Source organism: Panthera leo, chromosome A3 (genome assembly GCF_018350215.1).
Source record: "Panthera leo isolate Ple1 chromosome A3, P.leo_Ple1_pat1.1, whole genome shotgun sequence".
Taxonomy (NCBI): Eukaryota; Metazoa; Chordata; class Mammalia; order Carnivora; family Felidae; genus Panthera; species Panthera leo.
Genome location: NC_056681.1, coordinates 13,826,521 through 13,850,352, shown reverse-complemented (window position 1 = coordinate 13,850,352; position 23,832 = coordinate 13,826,521). Strand labels below are relative to the sequence as shown.

Genomic DNA, 23,832 nt, shown 5'->3' with positions numbered 1-23,832 from the left:
AGACCAGAACTTCTCACCTGGAACCTGGAAAGTGCTTCAGGGACCCATGATCCACAAGCCACAGTTCTGTACAAGGACACAACTTCCTGGAAAGGGGGGGGGGGGGGGGGCCCACACCTACTTCACCTTCCTAAAGATATCACCAACACTAAAGATTAAAACTACAGGACTAGAGGACCTTAAAGTCCATTCTGAAGGGCGCCTGGGTGGCTCAGTTGGTTACGTGCTCGACTTCGGCCCAGGTCACGATCTTGCGGTTTGTGAGTTCGAGCCCCACGTCGGGCTCTGTGTCTTCCTCTCTCTCTGCCCCTTCCCCTGCGTACGCTCTCAAAAATACACATCAAGAAAAATTTTTAATAAAAAAAGTAAAGTCCCTTTTGAACTTTCCAATTCATTAATTCCATGGGAAAGAGGGGAGAAACACACACATAAGCAACTTAAGCCAGACTGAGTTTTGTCCCAGCCCAGCAGGAACCGAAAGGGGGAAACAAAGATCCTGCTCAGCGAGGCGGGGTCTGACCCAAGGCTGCCCCTACCTAAGAGCACCCCAACCTTCTAATCCCAGCAAACCATCAAAACCCCAATTCTGTTCCTGACTACAAACACACCGACTCCCTCCAGAGTTAACAAGAGATCAGCGGCTGTGTCCGAGGGGCAGGAGTTTAATAAGCTCTAAGCAATACACACATCTGTCAAAGGCAAAGGCTGTCAGTGAGACTCAAAGTCTGCAAAACACCAACTGCATTCACAGTCCTTGGGAGGGAGGAGGCAGGTCAGCACTCTGACGTACAAACACGTACAAACACGTAGGCCTCAGGTGGTGAGCGAATGGGGGGTGTGGACTTCGCTGTAGTCATGGCAACAAAGCCTCTTAAGGACCTCTTCCAGAAAGCTGACTCGTTTTTTTTTTTTTTCCTCCTTCTTTAATGATTTAATTCTGACAAGGACTTATTGCTAAACACATTTCATCTATAAACTTGGAAGGATGACAAAGAGCCACCATAGACTGAATCACCAGGGAAATGGTTCACCCTTGATCTGGAAGTCCTTTCTGTGAGTAGCACGGCCTGTGAGTCTTCTGCCTTGGCTCACCAGCCACCCTCCGCGTCCTACCCCCTCCGCCAGCCCCAAAATAAGTCTGGTTCTGAAGGAGTTAACGTGGGCGAGGGAGAAGAGCTCCTCCAGGCAAAAGACGGAGCAGTGACTCAGGAGAACAGCTTGGCATGAAGCAGGAAACAGCAGAACTTTCCCCTCCTGTGACATCCGCTGAAATCTTAATAATAAGAGAAGGCCTACTGCGTATCGGGAACCAAGCATGTGATGAGATCCTTCTCCAACCTGTGTCTGGTGAACCACCAGAAACAATCCTGCTCAGCCCTTCCCAGATGTCCCCTGACTTAAGGGACATGGTACTTCAAGATAACCCCGCCTCTTAGCTTTCCTGAGCCACGAGGATTAACAGCTAAGGCGTTCTCTTACTACACACAACGTAGGTGGCGCTGTTCAAAATGGCTGTGGGGTACTTCTCTCGAAGTCGCTTTTGCTCAAGATGACCCAAGTGGCAGGGCTGGGATTTGAACCCAGGCAGTGGTTCGACTCTGAGGCCCGCACACAGCCTCACTCAGGGAGAGGCGGTCCTCAGCTCTGCAAGATGGACTCCTAACACAGGGTTGGGTGATGGGATGGGGTTGTGTTCAACAAGGAGCACTCCAGGGGTGCCTGGGTGGCTCAGTCGGTTAAGCGTCCGACTTTGGCTCAGGTCATGATCTCGCGGTCCGTGAGTTCGAGCCCCGCATCGGGCTCTGTGCTGGCAGCTCAGAGCCTGGAGCCTGTTTCAGATTCTGTGTCTCCCTCTCTCTCACCCTCCCCTGTTCATGCTCTGTCTCTCCCTGTCTCAAAAATAAATAAAACGTTAAAAAAAAAATTTTTTTTTAAAACAAAAAAAAAACAAGGAGCACTCCAGAACAAGGACAGTAGAAAACCGTGTTTGTCCGACTAACGATGTGCGCCTCTCTCAAAGGCAGTCCCCAGGAAGCATATTCACCTCCCGGTATTCCAATGGTGGCACCAGAACGTGGCCCAGGCCACAAAATAGGCTGCGGGTGGGGAGCCTGTGTGGTCATCTCCCCTCCCCCACAGTCCTTTCCAATCTCCATCCAGGCTGGCCAGACCCGGGCACACCAGGCACCCCCACCCCCACCCACATCCGGCACCTGAGTCACAGCCCTCAACATTCTCCAGAGCCTAGGAAATGACACACCATCACAGGGAATTGTCTCCTCTGGAGAGAGAAAAGGGCCCCAGCTGAAAGGCCAAACGCTTCCCCATGAGGATCAGCCTCATGGTGTGTTTTGGTGGGTGTTAAATTTCCTCAATGTGGACAGTGAGCCTGTGGGGCCTGAATGAGGAAAAACCCAACCAACAGGCAGAGACGGGCATCGTGGGCCACACAGGTAGGGTGGCCACAAGTTGGCCACCGCACTCGGAAGCCGGGGCACGCATTCTGATAAAACGGGTCGCAGATCAGGGAGCCTGGGTGGCTCAGTCGGTTGACGGTCCAACTTCAGCTCAGGTCATGATCTCATGATTCGTGAGTTCAAGCCCCACGTTGGGCTCTGTGCTGACAGCTCGGAGCCTGGAGCCTGCTTCGGATTCTGTGTCTCCCTCTCTCTCTGCCCCTCCCCAACTCACACTCTGTCTCTGTCTCTCAAAAATGAATAAATGCTTAAAAAAAAAAAAATTAAAAAAAAAAAAAACAAGCCGCAGATGGTGCAGGCAGGGTGCCACAGTGGTTATGCCCAGAGGTGCAGCTTAAGGAAGCTACTTAACCTCTCTGTGCCTCTATCCTTCTGGAGGGTGGAGATCATGGTACCTTGAGGAGTTACAAAAGGATTAAAGAAGTTCAGGCCTGGCAAAGAGTAAGCACTCCATAAATGATAGCTGTTTTGTCAAACCGGCAATCATCCCTCCTCCTCCTCCTCCTCCTCCTCCTCCTCTCCCTCCTCCATCCCCAACCCTCCTGCTGCAAAAACAGACCTTGTTTTCTCAGAGGAGCACATTAAGGTCAGAGTTACGGAAACGCCAGCCTATAGAACACGGACACGGAACGGGCCCAGGACAGGACTTCTCCACCTCCGGCTTGCCCCCCTTAGCCGCGAAGGCAGGGCCGAAAGCAGAGGCCTGCGCTGGCCGGGGCTCGGAGGGTACTCGCGGACAGCGCTCTCGGTCACAGCCGGCCCTCTCCACAGGCCACTGCAAACATGGTCACTCGCTGCTCTCCCAGAAGACGGCAAAGCACAAACATGGTTAATCGTCTCCACGTGTTGCCCCGAGACCCAGAGCAGGTACCCAAACAGGCCTCCCTCCCCAGGAACCCGGGAACCCTAGGGCCTTTTCCTGCTGGTAGGTACATCATCATGAAACCAAAGCCTGGAAATTTCCCTCACCCAGAGCAGAAATGAAAATGGGGCGCAGTGGACGGGGATGAGAAGGGGGTAACATTTTCCTTACAGCAGAGAATACCCAAGCCACGAGCGAAAACGACTAATCTGGTCACACACTGAATGCCCAGAACCACAGAACCCTCGAGACAAGGCTGCAGCCTGCCTGAGGGGCCTCCTCCGGAAAGGCCACCGGGGTTCTACAAGTTCTCCCTGCCTGAGAATGTGAACTTCTCACCCAGACTGGGAAAAGGAAGACCTACTCGGAAATGAGGCCGTGGAACAAAAGGGTCATTCTCAACCTGGGGAAAAGGTCGTCCATCCCGAGTGCCTCGGGGGCAAAGCAAACCAGGGCCGGGTAACCCTGGGAAGGGGCGCTTACCTGCCATCGAGAGAGCTGGGCTGCTCTGAGGGCCTCCCTTCTCTTTGAAAGAGAACAGAGGCTCACACACGGCAGACATTCCTGCTTCCGGATCCTCAGCAGCCTCTCCCAGGGGGAGGAGGAAGAAGCAAAGAGGACAGGCTAAGAGTCACCACTTACCAGGCCAGCTCCTGTCTCGGACGCACTAGGTGGCCCAGCGCGGCAAGGACACCCTCACCTCTCTGCAGTCAGGCAGTCTGAGGCAGGGGCCGCGCCTGCTTGTCCCCGTGAGGCTTTCGGCTCTAATTTATCACCCTCGATAGCCAGCAGCCCGGCTAGGCTGGAAGCCTGCAGAGTGCACAGCACCGAAGGGCCATTGATTTCACCGGATGCGAATAAACACAACAAATTGCCGTTGTTCTGCTGGCTACATGAGACCACCAGGAGGGAGCGTGGCGCTCTGCAACGGGAAGGTGTTTTTAGGCGTTTGTTTACTTTCAATAATTTTCAGATTAATTAACTTTACTTCGGACGTGCCTCTCCCAGAAATGAGAAAGCCATCTTGCCAACACCCCGGGGCTCGGCTCTCTCTAGCGCTCTCTCTCTCCCGACATAATGCAGGGGTGCTGACGAAGCGGCACATTCATATGTAAAAGGTGAACCTCTAAACGCTGCCGGGCGGGCCAGAAATTGCTGCCATCTAGGGAAAAGAGGCTGATTTACAAATGAATTCACTGTTGTGCCCTCCACAACTAGAGGCAATCGCAACCACCCAGCCCTTTCCTCCCCCTCAGCCGGGAAGAGGACTTCTGGAAAAATGACAACATCGCAACAGGAATTTCCTGGTTCCAGAATGCCAAGCTCTTTCAAATTTCACAAAGCAGGAGGAGGCAGGGCCCAGCCCCGCGCAAGAAACCGCGGCACCCCACCCCACCCCCCTCCAGCGGGCCCAGGCCCAAAAGGCTGAGTGCGTCTGACGGGTGTACATATTTGAGGCCCTTAACTCTGCCAAGTCACCACAAAGAAAGTGTGGAGTAACCAGTTGCCTTTGGCCTTTGCTACGTAGCTGGCCGCAGGGAGGGCTCCCAGGAGGAGCAGTGCTGGCGCGGAAGCCGTCTGCATTATTTATCCAGGCTGAGCTGGGTCCCACCCCCTGGCCCAGCTCAGGTTCTAGAAAGCTCAGGTGCTGGTGGGTGGCTTTCAAACTGCAACTGGGGAATTACAGCCATCAGAAGCCAATTCAGGTAAAAAGGCGGCTCTGCCCGCAGCGGGCTGAGAGAAGAAAAGGGAAATAGAGAGGCTCGGGTGGGGCGGAGGGAAAAGGTGCCACTGGTAACCAGGCAGCGTTCCTCACACGCCCTGGGCGTGGGTCTGGCCTCTCGAAGGTCACTTTCGTGAAAACAGGAAAAGTCTCTAGAAGATGCTGGGGAAGAGGGGACAAGGCCCTGGACAGTCACCTCATCGTGGTCCTTTGAGGAAGCAGAGATTTCAGACCCAGAACGCCCCCCATACTGCGCTGGCTCTAAGCATGTATCCTGTGGCCTGGCCTCCCCTCGCCCCATCCCACCCCACCCCCGGCTCTCAGAAGGGCACAGGATGACACATCGGCACAGCCAAGGGAACGGGAAGCAACTTCGATGCCACCAGCAGGAGACTGAGATGCAAAAAATCATCATGCAGCCAGAAAACGGAATGAAGAGGAGATCTCTTCATGTACTGACACGTAAGAAAATCGAAGTCAAAAAAGGCCAGAAAGAGACCGGAATGGAAGAAGTAGGGGCTGTGTAGGCTCTGGGTCTGCAAAGGCCCTGGGGGAACAACCAGGACAGAAGGGAAACACCGGGTTCATCTTTCAGTTCTTTCTGACTCTGTTCGGGTATTAAACTATTTAAGGTATTTTCAAGAGGCTATGCAATTATGGATGAAAATGGTACTTAGGGAGCTCTCACTCCATGCCACGTACTGCCCTGGTCAGGGGCCACATCTGCATCTCCAGGGCCCAGCATACAGGAGGAGCTCAGAACATGCCCCCAGCACCTATCCGGTGCCATTTTTAGGGGGCTCAGGTGTTTAGAACAGGGTGAAGCAGGAGTCCTCGCCAGGTCTCCCCCGGAGACACTCAGCAGAGTCAGGAAACATTTTTGGTGGTCACAACTAGAAAAAGAAAGAAGTCGCTAGAAGCATTTAGTGCACGGGCACCATGGATAGTGCTAATAACCGCCCTACAGCGCACAGCACAGACCCACAGCAGAATGATCAGGCCTAAAACGTCAACAGAGCCGTGGCTGAGAAATTCAGGGCTAAAGAAGCTTCCAGTGAGCTGCCAGGCAAGTCCAACCTTGTGTAAATACACCACCCACAGAGGCATCTGCACCCACTAGGAAGGAAAATGATGCCTAATGTTTCACCTGGTGGCCCTGACTGCACATTTCAAACAGAAGAAAACAAAGGAACCAGTCGGTCAACAGTCACTGAGGAACAAGACAACTCGGCTACCTGGGAGATGGTCAGCAGAAGGTCCCTGCCCTGGAGGGAAGACTGCCAGAGAAAATAATAATAGTAATGTTATTGTATTAAAAATGCCTTTCGTTGACCACTTATCTGGGAGGCACTGTTCTAAACACAAACAGCAATTTACTTACCCCTCACCATGGTTCTGTGAGAAGGTAGGTACTGAGTATCCCCCTTTTACTGATGAAGAAACTGAGGCCCGGAGAAAAACAGGCCCATGATGAAGGGGCTGGTAAACAAAGAATGAATATGGAATATATTCAGTAAGAACCGGGTTGATTACACACAGGCAAAAAGCTGCTGAGCAGGAGAAATACCAGGAGTTTGTGAATAATACACGTCAGGAGAGAGGGTGTAGCCAGGAAAATATTTCTCTAGTTTCTTCCCAAACAGGGCTCGTGTGATTCACACCTACCATTTATTGAGGCGCTACCTGATGGAGCCCCTGGGGAATCCCATGAGCGTAGGCATGGTGTTTCTGCACCCATTTGATAGACGCGGCTCAGAAAAGCAAAGTCACTTATGTGCTCAAAGGCTCAAAGACATGCTGGGGACTCCCCTGCGGCTGACTCCCTCTCCAAAGCCCCGAACTACACCAGTCAAGGGTCTTTCTTCCCTGTGGTCGTCAGCACCACCTTGTAATTCTCTTATCACTGAGGGCATGCTGGGTGTGGGCGAGCGTCAAGCCAGCTCTATGGTTCGGTGTGTGGGCTCCACAGCCCTACCACGAGGTCTGATAGCAAGAGCTACCAGCCGTGTGTCCTCTGGCAAGCTCCTCGGCCTCTCTGTGCCTCAGTGGATTCAGCCAGGACAATGAGGATCTTTCTAAAAGGGTTCAGAATTACACGAGACAATATGTGCCAAGTGGAGGTGTCACATGTCACAGGCACCACCAGTTATGACTATTATCGTTCCCCAATGGGGGAAAGAGGAGCCAGGGCAGAGAGAAGACATTAGCCCAGAAAGCTCAAGCCAGTTTCCCCGAATCCTTCTGTACCTTCACCTCGATTCGCACCAGACTAGCTCTTCCCAGAATGTTTCTAGAAGAAAAAAAAAAAAAAAAAAGTGTGCAATGAAGAGAGACCCAAACGTTCACGGGCTGGCACAGGTTCAACCAAGCCAGGCTCAAAATCCCTGCAGGGCTCAGGATTTCCTCCCGAACAGTCCAGGTGGCCCTCGGAACTGTCCTGGGACTCCTCCTTCTCGCCCCTACTCAAACAGGGCTCTTGAAGCCTGGGAGAGAGCCGGCCTCAGAGTCCTAGCTATCCGCGGAATGTATTAAGGATGCTCAACCGCACAGGTTAGTTAGAGTCTACGTGGTGCCTGACACACAGCGAGCGCTCTGCAAAGAAAGGGTGTTCCCTGCCCGTCTTCTGCCCGTTCACGTTCAGTCCCACCGCCACAGCCGCCACCTTGATCCGAGCACCAGGGCTCCTGACTTGCCCTCTACGGCAGGCAGCCTTCTTGAAACCTAAATAAGACGAGGCAGCCCCCGAGTAAAACCCGCCGAGGCGGCTCGCTGGGCGCGCCCAACATCCCATCCAGACTTATTGCCGCATTTGGTCCCGCTCACTTGTCCTCTTCCATCCACTGAACCCAACCACAATGGCCTCACACGAGCCAAGTTCATGTACACTCGCTGCCACTTCCCTCTAGAATGTTCTATGTGCAATCTTCCCGTACCTGGCAACTTCAGCTTTCGGCTCAAACATCACCCTCCGGCCCCCTTATCATTCTGAAACGTGGGTTCGGGTATGTGTGTGTGTGTGTGTGTGTGTGGGTGTGGGTGTGGGTGTGGGTGTGTGATCGCGATTGACTTCACTGAGATTACCTCTAGCTGAAAACTGTCGAAAATTATTTTCTTCTTTTGCTGTTTCACTTTTTTTTCTAATCTCCTCCAGAATGTGAGCTCCATCTGGGCAGTTCTTTGCCATAGCCCCGTGCATGGCACGGGGCCCGGCTCTGGGCTTGGCTCAAGAGGCATCACCGCGGACACACATCTGACCAGGTAAATGAGCAACGGAACAGTGTTAACAAAGCTCCGAGGTGACTCACAAGAAACTCCCGTTTTTCTTCCCTGGTCTAAGAATTTCTCCCCGAAGTCCAAGAAGACGGGAGGGTTGTGAGGTCAATAGGGAAGATTGCTCAAAAGGGAACCTGGCCATCTCAGGGTGCGAAAGAGAAACACCAGAACACTAGAGGGGAAATTCCCTTCTCGACAGGTACTCAGCCATTCTTTTTTTTTTTTTTTTTTTTTTTTTTTTTTTTTAATGTTTATTTATTTTTGAGACAGAGACAGAGCACAAGCAGGGGAGGGGCAGAGAGAGAGGGAGACACGGAATCCGACGCGGGCTCCAGGCTCTGAGCCGTCAGCGCAGAGCCCAATGCGGGGCTCCAACCCACAGACCGTGAGATCATGACCTGAGCCAAAGTCGGATGAGCAACCGACTGAGCCACCCAGGCGCCCCTCAGCCATTCTTGTTTCTTGCCTGAAGAGTCCATTTCTCCAAAAGTAGGGGATTAAGTAAGGATTTATATGCCAAACAGGATGGGGCCATGCAGCTAAACACAATTACTGTGAAACCAGAGGGGGGGAAACTCAGGAGGTTTTCACAAGCCACCTACTTCCCAACTCTGCATTCTTCTCAAGGAGAGACAGTCTCAGAATCATTTAGCGTTAAAAAGGAGGGATGACTTTCTCCAGGGAAAACATGCTCCCCACTGGGAGACCCCCCAGTGTGATGACCATTTAACCAAATTTTTTAGTCCAGATTCTTTGCCCTTTTTCTCATCAGACCCTTTTAAGTCTGAGGATCTCTTTTCAATGCCTCCCTTAATCCTCGCCAGGATGCACCAATTCTGTCCCTGCAATCGGATGCCAGGGCCCGCGGGGAGCACTTCCCTTAGTGAAGGCAGCAGTATGGGCCTGGCTGGCTCATCTTCCCTCCATCCCACTCCTGGGCGTGATTCAAGAGAAACCAAATCTGCTCTGTCTGGTCTCCATCTTCGTTCTCTCCGGCCGCTCAAAGCGTCAGCATCTCAACAGCCTGGAGAGGAGTCTAGATTTTAAAGATAACATATTTGTCAAGCAATCCCCACCAATTACTAGGGTGTCCGGTCCCAACTCAAGGAACAGCAACCTGGCTTGAAAGACAGTCCCCGGACTGCCGAGTGGGGATAGGGGGTTATTGAAGACGGTTAAAGAGGTCAAGGACAAACCCACATCAACCTTATTAGGAAGGGGGCTCTAGTGACAGCTGATGTAATTACCCAGTGACCCAGATGGGGAGGAATCGCCAGGACACCAGTCTAGGGGTGGCTACAGCCATGGCCTGGGCCAGTGGTAGCCCACTGAAGGACCATAGGGTGAATTCGATCCGCTCACAGCTGGCTGATACTTTTACAACTTTAGTTATCAGTATTTTTAAATTGGGTGAAACCACATCTAGAATAAATCCAGATGACTATCTTCTCTTAAAACAAAACAAGGGGCGCCTGGGTGGCTCAGTCAGTTTAGAGTCTGACTTTGGCTCAGGTCATGATCTCATGGTTCCTGGGTTTGAGCCCTGCATCGGACTGCACGGACAGCTCAGAGCCCGGAGCCTGCTTCGGATTCTGTCTCCCTCCCACTCTGCACCCTCCCCTGCTTGTGCGAGCTTGAGCACAGGCATTCCCTCTCTCTCTTTCTCTCTCATAGATAAATCAACGTTAAAAAAAAAAAAAAAGCAAACAAAAACAGAATATCTGGCCACACAGGGTCCCCGTTTCCACATGAAACAATCCTCCAGGCTGACCACCCCCCCACACACACACACCTTAGGATGGAACACAAGATTCCCCATATACCAAGGTCTCCATTATTCCTTAATTGTCAAGATAATGAAATAATCTAACCTTGAAAGTCTCTTCAAGGCAGAGTAGAGCAGCAAAAGGCAAGAAGGCAAATACTGGGGTAAGAGAGAAAGGGCGCCTTGCTGGGGCAGCCAAGCTCTGGACCGTTCAACCCCGTCATGGTACCATCTTGGCATTCCGTCAAGCAGGAATTGCCACCCCAAAATACGTCTCTTTGGCACAAGGATTAACTCAGGCTGGTTATTTTCAAGAAACTGCAAACTCGAGAGCAGCTCTGAAAACCAAATCAAAATCACCCTTTTGTAAGAGACATTTACATGTGTAAGAAAAATCTCCATCTGTAAGAACGTCTTCCTAGCCGGACCAAGAAGATGAGAATGACTAACTCTCTAGAAACTCTTATCAATGGGGAAGACAACAACTTAAATCTGCATAACGACCTGACCCTTGTTTGCTGTGCTTTTCCTGGTGACTCCCATAACGGATTCCCCGCCCCCAACCTCTTTTGTCTTTAGCCAAAGACGGTATTTAAGGTGTTGGCTTTGGCCATTGTGGGGAGTTACTCTGTTTTTCTGGGTCTCCCTCATGTACACAGGAGATGTATGCATTGTTAAACTTCTCTTTGTTTTCATCCTGTTAATCTGTCCTGTATCAATTAAATTATTAGACTGGCCTAAGAATCTAGAAGAAAAAAAGAGAAGTTTTCTGCCCCTAGAATAGAAGTTTGTTTATATTTTTACAAGAGGGGTAAAGTGCAAATGAAAATATACCAAACCGTTAACACTGGTTACACCTGGCTACAGATTTTTTTAGCTTTTTCTTCGTATATTTTGGCTTGTTGGAAATAAGATAGGGAAGCTGAAGAGACGCCATTTTGGAAAGGCTCCACCTCTGCTGTGTCTCTGCCAGCCCCCCTTTCCTCCCGTTCCGTATTTCACCACATCTGAGTAAACCCAAGAAGCTATGTTTCCACTCCAGGGGGAAGCATGAAAACGAGTCATTCTGAGTTTCGTCCTAGGCCCCCACACACCTCATACCATCTAAGAAGCAGCGAGCTCGAGGACATTGGCTTCCAACAAATCTTGGTTGGCACGGGCATCCCTACCCCTGCCTTCAGTGGCTTATGGAACACCACCTATTGTTCACCTGACTCTCTGATAGACTCCTACCCTGGATTCCTGAAGGAACATGGACCTTGGACCCCTTTCCAATGCGAACCCCTAACTCACCTCTCCCTTTCTGAGTCTCCCGGATACACCGCCTGCTATACTCTACCAGTCATGCTATTCAGTTAATTCTGCTCTTGCTTCCTCCTAGCTCGTGTTTGATCTCTATCCTGCAGGAAGCCAAGGATCCTCTTGGCTTGTCCTGCAGGACCCTCTCCGGGTCCTGGAATGGCCTATGTCTCAAAGAGGCAGTGCCTTTATCGTTTGAAAGGAAAATCCAATAATCCATTTTCTTCCCTTAATTAGTCTGTAATCTTCGGAAGAGATTCTTTTTTCTAAAAACACTTATTGAGCAGCTACTCTAAATCGCTAGCACCAGGTTGGTCAGAGTTGAGAGGGAGACCTGGTGCCCATATCCGTCTACTGACACACAGGTCAGTGAATTCTACGATGCAGGGTTGATTTGGGAGGCTGGGGAGAGGGTGGCCCGGCATATCCTATGGTATTTGTCCCCCACCAGTATTCCAAGATGCCAAAGGGCCTGGCAAAAAGGCAGTTCAGTGGAGCGCGAATAAGAAATGCCCACCGGAAGGGCACCTCGGCTCAGTCGGTTACGCATCCTACTTCGGCTCAGATCAGGATCTCTTGGTTCGTGAGTTCGACCTGCGTGAATTCCTGGCTGTCAGGGCACAGCCCACTTCAGATCCTAGGTCTCCTTCTCTCTCTGCCCCTCCCCCGCTCCCAAGGTGCAGGTGCTTGGTCTCTCTCAAACATTACAAAAAAAAAAAAGAATGCTAACCTGAGAACACAGGGAGCCGGCCATGCTCTCTCTTTTCAAAAAATGGGAGGCCCCCAGGAGGTTTGATCAAGCAAAACTTCAGTTCTGATGTAATTGTTTATTCAGCATATTCTGGGCTGCGCCAATCCCTGACTGGGTTATTTTCACCAACAGCATCCAGCACGGCACCCGCCAATGTATGAAAGCTACACAGCAGCCCTGTCGGATAGAACTTTCTATAATGACAGCAATCGCCTCGGCTACACGTGGCTACCAGGTGACTGAAATGTGGCCAGTGCAACTACAGTTTTAATTAACGTAAATTTAAAGAGCCACATATAGCAAACAGCATAGCTGTAAGGAACTCTGTATTAAACAGACGAGAGCCGGCGTGGAGTCAGCAGAACACCTCAGAATCTTCCACCCATCCGTATTTGAGGAATTTGCCAGGTGTCTTCAAGGCGTAATGCCTGATGCCTAGAAATAGGTGCATGGCCTTGTCTTTGATTCCTCCCTTAGCCTGGCTTGGTAATTCTCAAGCCTTTAGTATGTATAAGAATGCCTGACCAGAGCTGATTACTGTACTTTCATGGACAAATTTAAGGGACTTTCCAGGGTGATTTTGACGTTGGAAGCTAAAGGGCTCCAATGAAGGAGGACCAGAGTGAGGAGGGCTTTAGCTTAGTCTGGAAGGATCTGTAAAGGTGTGCCCCAGCAATGAGCAGGAGAGGAACTAGCATATCCCAAGACAGACACTCGGGCTGGAAGGCTGTATAGGGCAACAGGCAGGTTCCGCAGGGACGCTGACCAGAGCCTGGAAAGGACAGGGAGGGAGTAGGGCCTTGAATCTCTGCTCAAGACTGTGGTCTTAAGGAGCCCTTGGAAACTTAAAGCAGGAGAGCAAGACAATCGGACTTGTGTTTTGGAAAGGGCCCTACCAGAAGTGGTATTAATGCATCGGGAAGGAAAGAAATCAGAGGGAAGGGGGGCATTTCAAAGAGTGCTGTATCCCTGGGGGGAAAGAAAGACAGGCCACCAATCGTTTCAGGGAGAGCAGACATCTGAGCTTGGGTAATTATTTCCAGGCACGGATTATGCTGGAAACAAAGCCACCCTCTCTAGCTGAAAGGCTGTTTTTACTTCGTTCTCCAGGATAAAAGTTCTATCCATCTGATAGACAAAGTCAAGCCATTCACTCATTCGTTCAAAATAAATATTTATTGCACAGCAACCAGCACAGGCACACTGGTAATAAAATAGGCAGAGGGCACAGCAGGATCAACAAAAACAAAAGGCAGGACCCACCCTCATTTGGAACGTTAGATTCAGGGGGGGTTGGGAGGTTAGGAGAGAGGAGAGGGGAGGATCTCCCAGGTCTGAGCAAAGACCCTGTGGCTCTGGAATCTAGAAGGTAGGTGTGTCCCAAGTAAGACAGAAAAGGGGAACACAGGGAAAAGCTGAAACGGTAGGCAGGGGGTAACACATGCGGATTTTAGGGTTGTGATCTTCATCCGAAACTACGGAGAAGGCACTTTAAAGTAGGTTAAAAGAGAACAGGAAAAGAGTTTAAAGTAGGAAGTGGTAGTCAGAAGGGATGTTCCTTTCCGAAAGATTGGGGGGCGGGGGGGGGGGGGGGGGGGGGCGGGACAGAGACAGTGGGACCAGTTAAGAGACCTACAGAATGGTATTTAGGATATAATATTGTAAGAAAATGACACCAAAAAAGGCAAAAGGACAGAAGAATTAGAATAAGTCCCCTATCTCTGGCCTAGCCAAATGGCAGAATACTAGCTTATCGGACAGGGTAGAGAAGCAGGTGTTTTGCTGGGGTGGAGCGGGGAGGGCAGGAGAACAGGTTGAGATGGGACCTGCTGAGTTTGAGACACCCATGAACAACAGGTAGGGAGGTCAGGTAGGCAGCTGGCCCTCTCCGCCTCATGACTCAGGAAAAATCTAGGTTGGAAATAAAAAATGTGTGAGTCACAAAGCTACGGATGTGGGCGAGATCACTCAGGGAAAGAACATGCTGGGAGAGAGGACAGGGCCAAGCTTTCCACAACGCCAACATTTAATGGCTGAAGAGAAGCGAGGGTGCCAGGGAAACGGGAGGAGAACGAGGACAGCGGTGGCAAAAAAAAAAAAAAAAAAGCCAAGGAAGAGATGTTTCCAGGAGAAGAATGAACAGCAATGGCCCACACACCTGTCAGATCAAGGTAAATGAGTCCCGAAAACCTCCACCAGAAAAAGCAACATGGAGTCTGCAGGAAGCTCGGTGACAAAAGTGACAAATGGGCAGGTGAGGAAACCAAGACACAAATAAAGACGCTTCTCCTAAGAAACCTGGCGTGGAGGAAGAGGCCAGAAACAGGAAGAACTACTAATAGAAAACATGCAGGCTTGGGAGAGACTTTAACGTGTTGAGAAGTCGACGCGTCCATCAAAAGGTTAAACAGAAGTGCCCTAGGACCGCGGAACCCCACGCCTACCTAGGTCTATAACCAAGAGACATGAAAACATACACCCACACAAAAACTCACACAAAATCGTCACGTCGGCATCATGCAGGGGAGCCAAAACACAGAAACAAGTCGAATGTCTACGAACGGATGAGTGGACGATAAAAATGTGGTATATCCACGATACAGCATTATTCGGCCATAAAAAGGAACGTAGTGCTAATCTAGGCCACAATGTGGCTGGGTCTTGAAAGCATTATTCTAAGGAAAAGAAGTCAGACCCAAAAGGTCCTATGCTATTATGATTTCATTTAGATGAAAACAACCAAAATAAGTAAATCCACAAGGATAGAAGGTAGATTTGTGGTTGTCAGGACTGGGGTAAGGGACAATGGGGAGTGATTACTAATGGGGGGGGGGGGGATTTTCTTATTGGGACGAGGAAAATGTTAAAAATCGATTGCACCACACTCTAAACATATTAAAAACCACTGAAGTGTCTACCTTAAGATGGAGAATTGTACACTATGTGAATTATAGCTCAATAAAGTTTTTGTTTTTGTTCTTGTTTTTAAAGGTCTGTGAAATGCCGGGTTTCTAGGTTCCCAGGAAAGCTGGAGGTGGGTAGAAGGAACTTGGGGTGGAGGTTTGGAGGGCCCTGTAATATTGCACTCAACTCCCACTGTGAGACGTGGGCTTTCCAAACTTGCTCTCCCCCAACCCCAAAGGTCGATGGTGAAGAACCAACCACCAAGGGAGCAAACCTATTTGAAAGTTTCAGGAGGAAAAAAAAAAAAAAAAAAAAAAAGCCAGGATCTCTAAAAGGCCTCAGACCTGGAACGAGAGTTCTACAGGCATCTGGAGAAAGAAAAGGAGACAGTTCTTTATCAAAGTTGAAAACAGTCTATCTTAGGGGCGCCTTGGCGCAGTCGGTTAAGCGTCCGACTTCAGCCAGGTCACGATCTCGCGGTCCGTGAGTTCGAGCCCCGCGTCGGGCTCTGGGCTGATGGCTCGGAGCCTGGAGCCTGCTTCGGATCCTGTGTCTCCCTCTCTCTCTGCCCCTCCCCCGTTCATGCTCTGTCTCTCTCTGTCCCAAAAATAAATAAAAAACGTTGGAAAAAAAAAATTTGAAAAGTCTATCTTAGATCACAGTCTTATAGAATAACAAGAGTCACATAAACATAAAGCATGGGTCAGGCTTCAAAACGGGGCAAAAAAACCCACCTGGGTGGCTCAGTCGGTTAAGCACTGACTTCGGCTCAAGTCATGATCTCACGGTTTGTGAGTCTGAGCCCCATGTCAGGCTCTATGTTGACAGCTCTGAGCCTGGAGCCTGCTTCCCGATTCTGTGTCTCCCTCTCTCCCTGTCCCTTCCCCTGCTCATGCTCTGTCTCTCCCTCTCTCTCTCAAAAATAAATAAACGTTTTAAAAAAAAAATTCAAAATGGCCCCCCCAAAAAAGCGGGGGGGGCCAACACAAAGTTTTCCACAAGTGAACCACAAAAACTAAATTGCACAGACGGGGAGACAGGATCCCATGAACAGATGCATGGCGGATGCTCCGCTGGCCGAGAGAAGGTAGATTTCTCATTTGGAAAGTCATTATCCAACATCTTCAGAGTTCTGGGACGTTTTAAGCCTTCTTGGGAGAGGAACAATCTGGTAGTTATCTACCTCACAAATAAATGTCTTCCGCTGCAGGCTATCCAAGAGCCAGAATAGAGTTAAAAATACTGATGCTCATTTTTTTTTTCAAAAGAAAATTCTCAGCATTTTCTGCATCCTACAGTGATTTAAGAATGTTTTTGGTTATATTTTCTCAAAGAGTTTCCTTGGGGGGAAAAAAAAAAAATGACAGAAGGTCTCTATCTCATTGCCATCCTCATAAACAATCCCTTTGTGAAACAGTCTTAATTTACATACAACAGTGAGAACCAGGATCCTGTACTAATTCAGGTCTGGGGCTGGTTAGCAAATTGCTATAATTGTCTATTCTCTAACATCCTGTCTCAGAAAACATATCCCTAACCCAGGCAAATCTCAGCAAGAATGATACTGTCAAGATTTTAATATCTCGGGCTTCCGCTGAATCTGTGCACGGTTTCCAAGCGGCTCTTTCCCTCGTGCGGGTGACATTACACAGACATTTTTAAAAATGATTTCAGCTCCGGCAGCCTGGCACCCGCACACACCACAATCGTTACCGCAGAATGCACACACGGCAGAAGAAGAGGCGACGCGGCCCGAACAGGGGAGCCTTTGTACGGAGACGTGAACTCACGGAGACCATCATCTTTCAGACTTCAGATCCCTGGCCTCGGAGGGGTTTGCTCTGAGTCATACACAGTGTGGCCAATATCCTGCAAGGAGCTGTGCTGTGACCAGTCTCGTGCAGAGAATGCAAACTGACAAGCCACTCCTGACCCAGAGATGTGTCGCTGGGTTCGTGCGTGGTCTTTGAGAAACTGGCCTGCACAAACCGCATTTCAAAGTCAGGCATTCTTACAGGGGGGTGGAAAAATCCTGGCAACACCGTTGAGCCAATATTCCTGCTGGTCAGCAGTCAGAGGGATGCATCCTCCCCTATTACTGAAGGAGGCACTCTCCTGTTCAAAGGCCCTGGCACCCCTAGGTGCAGCCAGCTAATCTCACTCATCTACCTACAGACATCTGACCTGGCATCCTTGGGATGGAGCTCACGGCTATGGACACAGGTTTAAACCCAAAGATCAAACCCGACCCCGGTTCTCCACTTCGCGACTCCATGAATCCCGCCGCCCCTCAGTTTCCTTCACTGTAAAATGGGAGTAACAGAACAACACAGCGTGATTAGAAAAGTCAAATGAAGTAATTTGCATAGAATACCAGGCACCTAGTAAGTACTCAGAAAACACAAAACAGGTAAACACACCTGGTATCTTCTCAGCAGATCATTATCCTCGGACACAAATGTCAACCTGACATCCTGAAAGCTCGAAAGCTTGGTCTCCAGAGAACTAGAACACTCCGGTAAATGCCAAGGCTGGGGTAATGGCAATGACTGGCTTGGGAATTACTCAGTTAATAAATGAGTACGTGTCATGGGTGTACAAAGTGAAATTTAGTTAGAGAATCTGAAGGGACGTATGGACTAGATGTCGGGATAGAATTAAAGAACCGAGGGCCAATTATTGGAGTTTCCAAGTTTCCCAAGCAGAGTGCAGTTCACGGCCTGCTCTCCACCTGCAAGTGGGAAAGAATGGTGTCGTTTCTCAAGATGCCCAAATGGCCATATCAGCTCCTGAGGAATTATCTCCTCGCTGGTGGGGGCAGGTGGTGGGTTCAGGGGTCCAGACACCAGCCCTTCCCTGGCCAAAGGGCAGATACATGACACAAGATGAGCGACTCTCCCAGAGGACTTTGCCCTCTCTTGACCCCGAGGAGACGGTGAACTGGCTCTGTCCCCAGAACAGCCCCGGACCTCCAGCCTTCCCATCAACCCCATGAGCCAAGTGACCCCCTTCCAGTCCATCGTTTTCCTGCTCCGACCCACTAGAACCGACTTCCGCGGCTCACGACCAAAAAAGCCCAACCGAGTGACCGACCGAGTGATGTCGTTTGGGGACTGAAGCACTGAATTTCCCAAACCACAAGAGAAGCGGGCTGGAGAACTAAGTACGTGTCCGATGGATCCAAATCATCCCACCGTGGACTGAGAGATAATTAGGAGTGAAAGGAGAGACAAGCCTTTGTCCCAGTCAGCCCTTTCGAGCACGCCATTTTGACCACACTGACCTCAGCTCTCAGAATCTGAGCCAGACATCTGGGTGGCTCAGTCTATTGGGTGTCCAAGGACTCTTGATTTCAGTTCAAGTCATGATCTCATGGTTTGTGGGATCGAGCCCCATACTGGGCTCTGTTGACAGTGTGGCGCCTGCTAGGGATTCTCTCCCTCTCCCTCTCTCTCTCTCTCTCTCTGCCCCTCGCCCACTCGCTCACGAGCTCTCTCAAAATAAATACATAAACATGAAAAAAAGGAAGAAAAAGAACGTGAGCAACCCAGTAGTGTGACTTCAGGCCTCTGTGAATGCGACTTATTCACCTGACCCAAGGCTCTAGACACAAGAGCAGCCAGTCACCTGGCCACCCAACCCTGGAAGACAGGAGCTCGGTTCCACACAAAGAAAGCCATCCAAGGCAGTCCGGGGAGGGCAGAAAGGTCTCCCTCAAAACGAGGTGACCCCTTCCATTCCCACTCATGGTTTCCTCACCACAGCAAGGGCCCCAAAGGCCCTGGGAAAATCAGGCCAAACTGGCTGCAGACGAGCTTTCTTCAAATGTCATAGAGGCCCAGAGGATGGCAACCCTATCCCAAGCCTGCCTGTCGGGAAGCCTACAATTCCTCACAGTCTGGGCTTGGTTTCCCCATCTGTCTCCACACCCCCTTCCCTAGAGGTTCTAACTGGGGGAAGTCATAGAACGTGGTAAGTAGGGCTTTCACCTGACAGGCTTATCAATCCAAGCTCATCCCTCTTCCTGCTGGATGTAATCCTGGCTAACATTTCTGAGCACGTGCCATGCCCCAGTTCTGAGTGCCCCGTGTGCGTGAGCAAATTTAATCCTTCACCACAACTCTCTGGCTTTACCCTCCCCATGGATAAGAGGAGACTGAGCCACAAAGAATAACCCAGCTAGGCAGGGGGCAGGCCAGAGTGTGAACCCAGGGAGTGTGGCTCCAGAAGAGGTTTTTTTAAACCTCTAAGCCACCCTTCCCAGCTTCTCAAACGGAAGGGGTGGTTGAGCATAGCGGTCTAGGACCTGGGGAGAGAAGGAGACTACATTTCAGCAGAGAAGACCATCAATAAACAAATAAATAAGGGGGCACCTTGATGGCTCAGTCGATTAAGCATCCAACTTCGGCTCAGGCCATGATCTCACGGTTCGTGGGTTCAGGCCCTGCATAGAGCTCCCTACTGCCAGCACAGAGCCCACTTTGGATCCTCTGTTCCCCTGTCTCTCTGCCCCTCCCCTGCTCACACCCGATCTCTCTCTCAAAAATAGATAAACATTTAAAAAAAAAAAAAAAAAAAGGTACAAGGTCATGAACAAGGATTATGAAAAAACTCTGGAATGAGCTTGAGGAACCTTCTGGAACACCATAAATGATCAAGTCTCTGGATCTGGGTTGTGGTCCCACAAGTGTTTAAGTTCACCAAGCTGTACATCAATGATAAGATTTAAAATGTACCAGAAAATAGTAACCAAATGGCAGATGGTGAGAGACAGCTTTCTCAGTACGGGAGTGAAAAAGTTATAGACAAGAGGGGAGAAGTCTGGAATGATCCACGTGGTCATGGCTCACAATTTGAGACAAGCGTACAAACTCATGTTTAGTTTAACATAGACACAGAGGGAAATCTTCATAGATGTGTGTATACGTACGGGTCAGTATACGCGGTCTCCTTGCTCTGTCGGCCGAGAGGACCGAAAAAAGACAAAAAAAGACATCTCCATAGCAACAAGCACACTGAGGACCCAGAGCTTGGTTTCCAATGCTACTCTCCAATAAAAGGAACCAGAGTGCCCTGGGGAAATGGCTAGCTCTAGGGACGAGGCGGAAAATATACAAGATGAGCCCAGCACATCTTGTAGTGGCCAAAAGTAATTAAGGGTTCAGTCAATCAAACAAACCCCACTGATGTCAAAGGGACACAGGAATCACCTGAAAGAGTGCTCAATGGCCAAAGCTGGAACCTTTTCTTTTTTTTTTTTTTTTTAAGATTTTATTTTTAAATAATCTCTACACCCACGGTGGGGCTTGAACTCACAACCCCGAGATCAAGAGTTGCACGCTCCACCAACTGCACCAGCCAGACACCTCCTAAAGCTAGAACATCTTGATCAACAAAATAACTAAGAAGTATCGGACTACAACCCAAGGTTTAAAATAATCGAGTCCATGGACGTCTGGGTGGCTCAGTCCATGAAGCGTCCCACTCTGGATTTCGGCTGAGGTCATGATCTCGTTATTTGTGAGATCAAGTCCCAAGTCCCAGTGCAGAACCTGCCTGGGATTCTCTCTCTCCCTCTCTGGCCCTCCCCGACTCACTGTCACATTCTCTCTCTCCCTCTCTCTCAAGATAAATAAACTTTTAGGAAAAATAATAAATAAGGAAATTTTTTTTAAAACAGCAATAATAATTGAGTCCATGCTGCGATAAATGAGTAACAAAAAACTGGGAAGTAACAAATAACTCTCATACAGAATTCCAAATAATTTGTGTACATGCTCTGGCCTCAAGGAGGTAGAGTATACTCACCACCCACTAGGTGTGGGTGGGCTTCATGATTTCATTAATAAAGAGCATAGCACAAGAGGGTGGTGAGCTAACGAACCTGACCTCAGCCAGGTGGTCAAGGTCAACGTCACCAGCCATAAACCACATCGGTAACATGTACCCTTGATGTGATGTGCTGAAAACAGTACTTCACTCTGTGGTCCTCCTCCCCCAAAGCTTGCAATCCCAGCCCACTAGAGTCTAGTTACAGGGGAAACATCAGATAAATCCCAGTCGAGGGGCAGTCCACAAAATACCTGAGCAGTACTCCTCAAACCTATCAAGGTCATCAAAAACAAGGAAAGTCTGAGAAACTGGGACAGCCAAGAGGAGACCAGGAGCCACGATAACTACACATAACCCGGTTTACTGGGTGGGATCTCAGAACAGGAAAGCGACGTCCGCAGAAAAACCAAGGGAAGCCAAACAAAGTACAAACTTACAGACTCATTAACTGTGCCAAATGCACCATGCTAACGTATGATGTTAATAATGGGGAAAAGCTATCTGGGTGCGTGTGCAAGTATGCGTGTGGGGAGTAGGAGGGGTGACACGGGAACACTTGTCGCTGTCTTCCCAACTTTCCGGAAATCTAAAACTGCTCTAAAATTAGAAACCACTTTTAAAAATATAACAGAAAACGATGGAATGGCTCCTCTGAACTGGATAAACCCCGAAGGCCTCCGGGAAAGGACGTCTGAGATCAATCTGAGAGATGAGAAATAGCCAGCAAGACCCAGAGTAGCATGTTCCCAGCGAAGGACACGGGACACACGGGGCCCCAAGAGGGACCGGAGGGGAAGGAGGCAGGGCTGCTCAGAGTCAGGGAGAGAAATGGTAGAGGGGAACAGAAGGTCACAGGATTCAAGAAGGCAGGTGGCCTGACCCAGGTAGGTAGGTCATGGCGACCTCCAACTGGAGCCTGGGGGCACTGGGAGGTCAGTGGAAGGAGTTAGCAAGATGAGCAAGATCTGACCTGTTTTCTAAGAGCGCCCTAGCTGCTGCAGGGGCAGGGACAGGGCCAGAGTGGGGCAACGAGAGCAAGGGACAGTGGTCACCCCAGAGTGACCACTTCAGGCGCCACAGTCATTGGAGACGCGACCTGGTGAAGGTGTGGGAGCCCCCAGGAGGTCTGTAAAGAAGGTAAGGGGTGGGGAGGCCTGAGCAAAGTGAGCCTCCCACCCAGGCTGACGATCCCCAAGTCTGACGCTTTTGGAAAAGTCTCCACAACGAGGCTATGGGACATTCCAGGCGCGGAGTGTCCAGGGAGAAAGAGCCTCCTTGGTGGCAGAGCCTCGCCTCGGTTCGACCACATCCTACATTTGCTCCCTGTGAGATGCTGTCATTCAGAGCCTCAGTGTCCTCATCTGCAAAGTGAGAACAACACTTCCCACCTCCTAAGGGGACTGGAAGAAAGCTCAACAAGAAAAGACTTCTGGTACAAACTGTCAGTAAGCATTATTTCTACAAGAAATGCCCAAGGTGGAAAGAATCTCAGAATCTTATCCAACATCCCATTTTAAAGATAAAAATGTGGGGGTGCCTGGGTAGCTCAGTCGGTTAAGCATCAGACTTTGGCTCAGGTCATGATCTCACGGTTCATGAGTTCAAGCCCCACGTCGGGCTCTGTGCTCACAGCTCAAAGCCTGGAGCCTGCTTAGGATTCTGTGTCTCCCTCTCTCTCTCTGCTCCTCCCCCGCTCATGCTCTGTCTGTCTCTGTCTCTCTCTCTCTCAAATAAACATAAAAAAATTGTTTTTAATAAATAAAGATAAGAACGTGGAGGCACAAAGACTGAAACTGTGCAGGTGAAGAGCTTAGTGAGGACAAAGTCACCCCCACCCTGGCCCACCCCACCCCCCACCCTACCCGGACCCATTCTCTGGGCTTTCTCCACACGTTCCATTCTGACCACAAGGGAACTGGGAGAGGCTCCCTCATCAACAACCGTCTCAAAACACCTCTTCAGGAAAGTTCTGAAAACTTGCTCAAAACTCCCCCACAGTTCTTCATACCATTAGAGGTGCTGCTAGCCCAGGACAGGGATGGCAGGGGGTGAGGGGGTTGATGAAGGGCCCCGCAGACTAGGCCCAACCTCCCGAAATCCTGGGTCTGCTCCAACCCCCAGGCACGCTCAAGCAGCCTGGCCTCCTCACCATCCCCACCCCTGAACCATGCTGGGGCCCCCCCCATCTGTCAGGCATAGCCCCAACAACAGCCAGCTTCCACTTCCAGAGTCACTATCTGACCCTCACTTTGCCCAAAATGACAGGGGTATCTTATAAAAATAAGCTTTGATTTTCAGGTGCCTCTAGGGAGCCACTTCTTCTTATGCTCCCTAGCTGGAGTCTAGAAAGATCTAGAATCTTCCTGGCAGTCTGCAATAACCTCTCCAGCCTTTCTCACCTCCCCTATAACCCTCAGCTCAGAGCAGACACTCAATGACTTGTTGAAGGAATAACACCACCTTGGTACAACCATTAAGTTTGTAGATTAGCATTTTCATCAATCAAAGATGTGGAAAACATCGCAGTAGCTCGTTCGTGAAAACACCCTGAAGGCAAAAGTGAATAACTACTTTCTTCTGGGAAGCCTCGTACAATCTCACACAGACCAAATGAAAAGCACCAATCTCACAATTAGAAGATTTTGAAGAGTCTGATGCAGGACTCTGAACTAAAACATAAACCCATGGTTGCTCTAATTGGCTAAATTTTGTCCTAAATGCAAAGGTTGGCCCCAGCATTCCAGAAAGTCCTACATTTCCTCTGTATCTCTAACCAAGACCACCGTTTTTCAATGAAGTGGGCCGACTCTGTTTCACTTCTGTGATTCCAAAGAGGCCTGTTATTAAAATCAGAAACCCAGCAGCAGCTGGATACTCCCATTGCTTCTAGAACACGCTGTATTTAAATTCTGAATTCCTGAAAGTCACCCTGCAGAGAGGAGCCAG

General features: G+C 49.9%; 1 protein-coding gene across 18 annotated transcripts in view; it reads right to left on the bottom strand.

The window, feature by feature from the left end:
* Positions 1-23,832, bottom strand: part of ZMYND8 (zinc finger MYND-type containing 8) — a 135,275-nt gene that overhangs the window by 89,196 nt on the left and 22,247 nt on the right. The window contains exon 1 of one of the 18 annotated variants that reach the window (XM_042930758.1): positions 3,823-4,447. The exons of the other annotated variants lie outside the window; for them this stretch is intronic. Coding sequence (XP_042786692.1) covers positions 3,823-3,901 — 79 coding nt within the window. The 5' untranslated portion in view covers positions 3,902-4,447. Of the gene's footprint in view, positions 1-3,822; positions 4,448-23,832 lie in introns of those variants that run through there. 18 annotated transcript variants of the gene reach the window in all.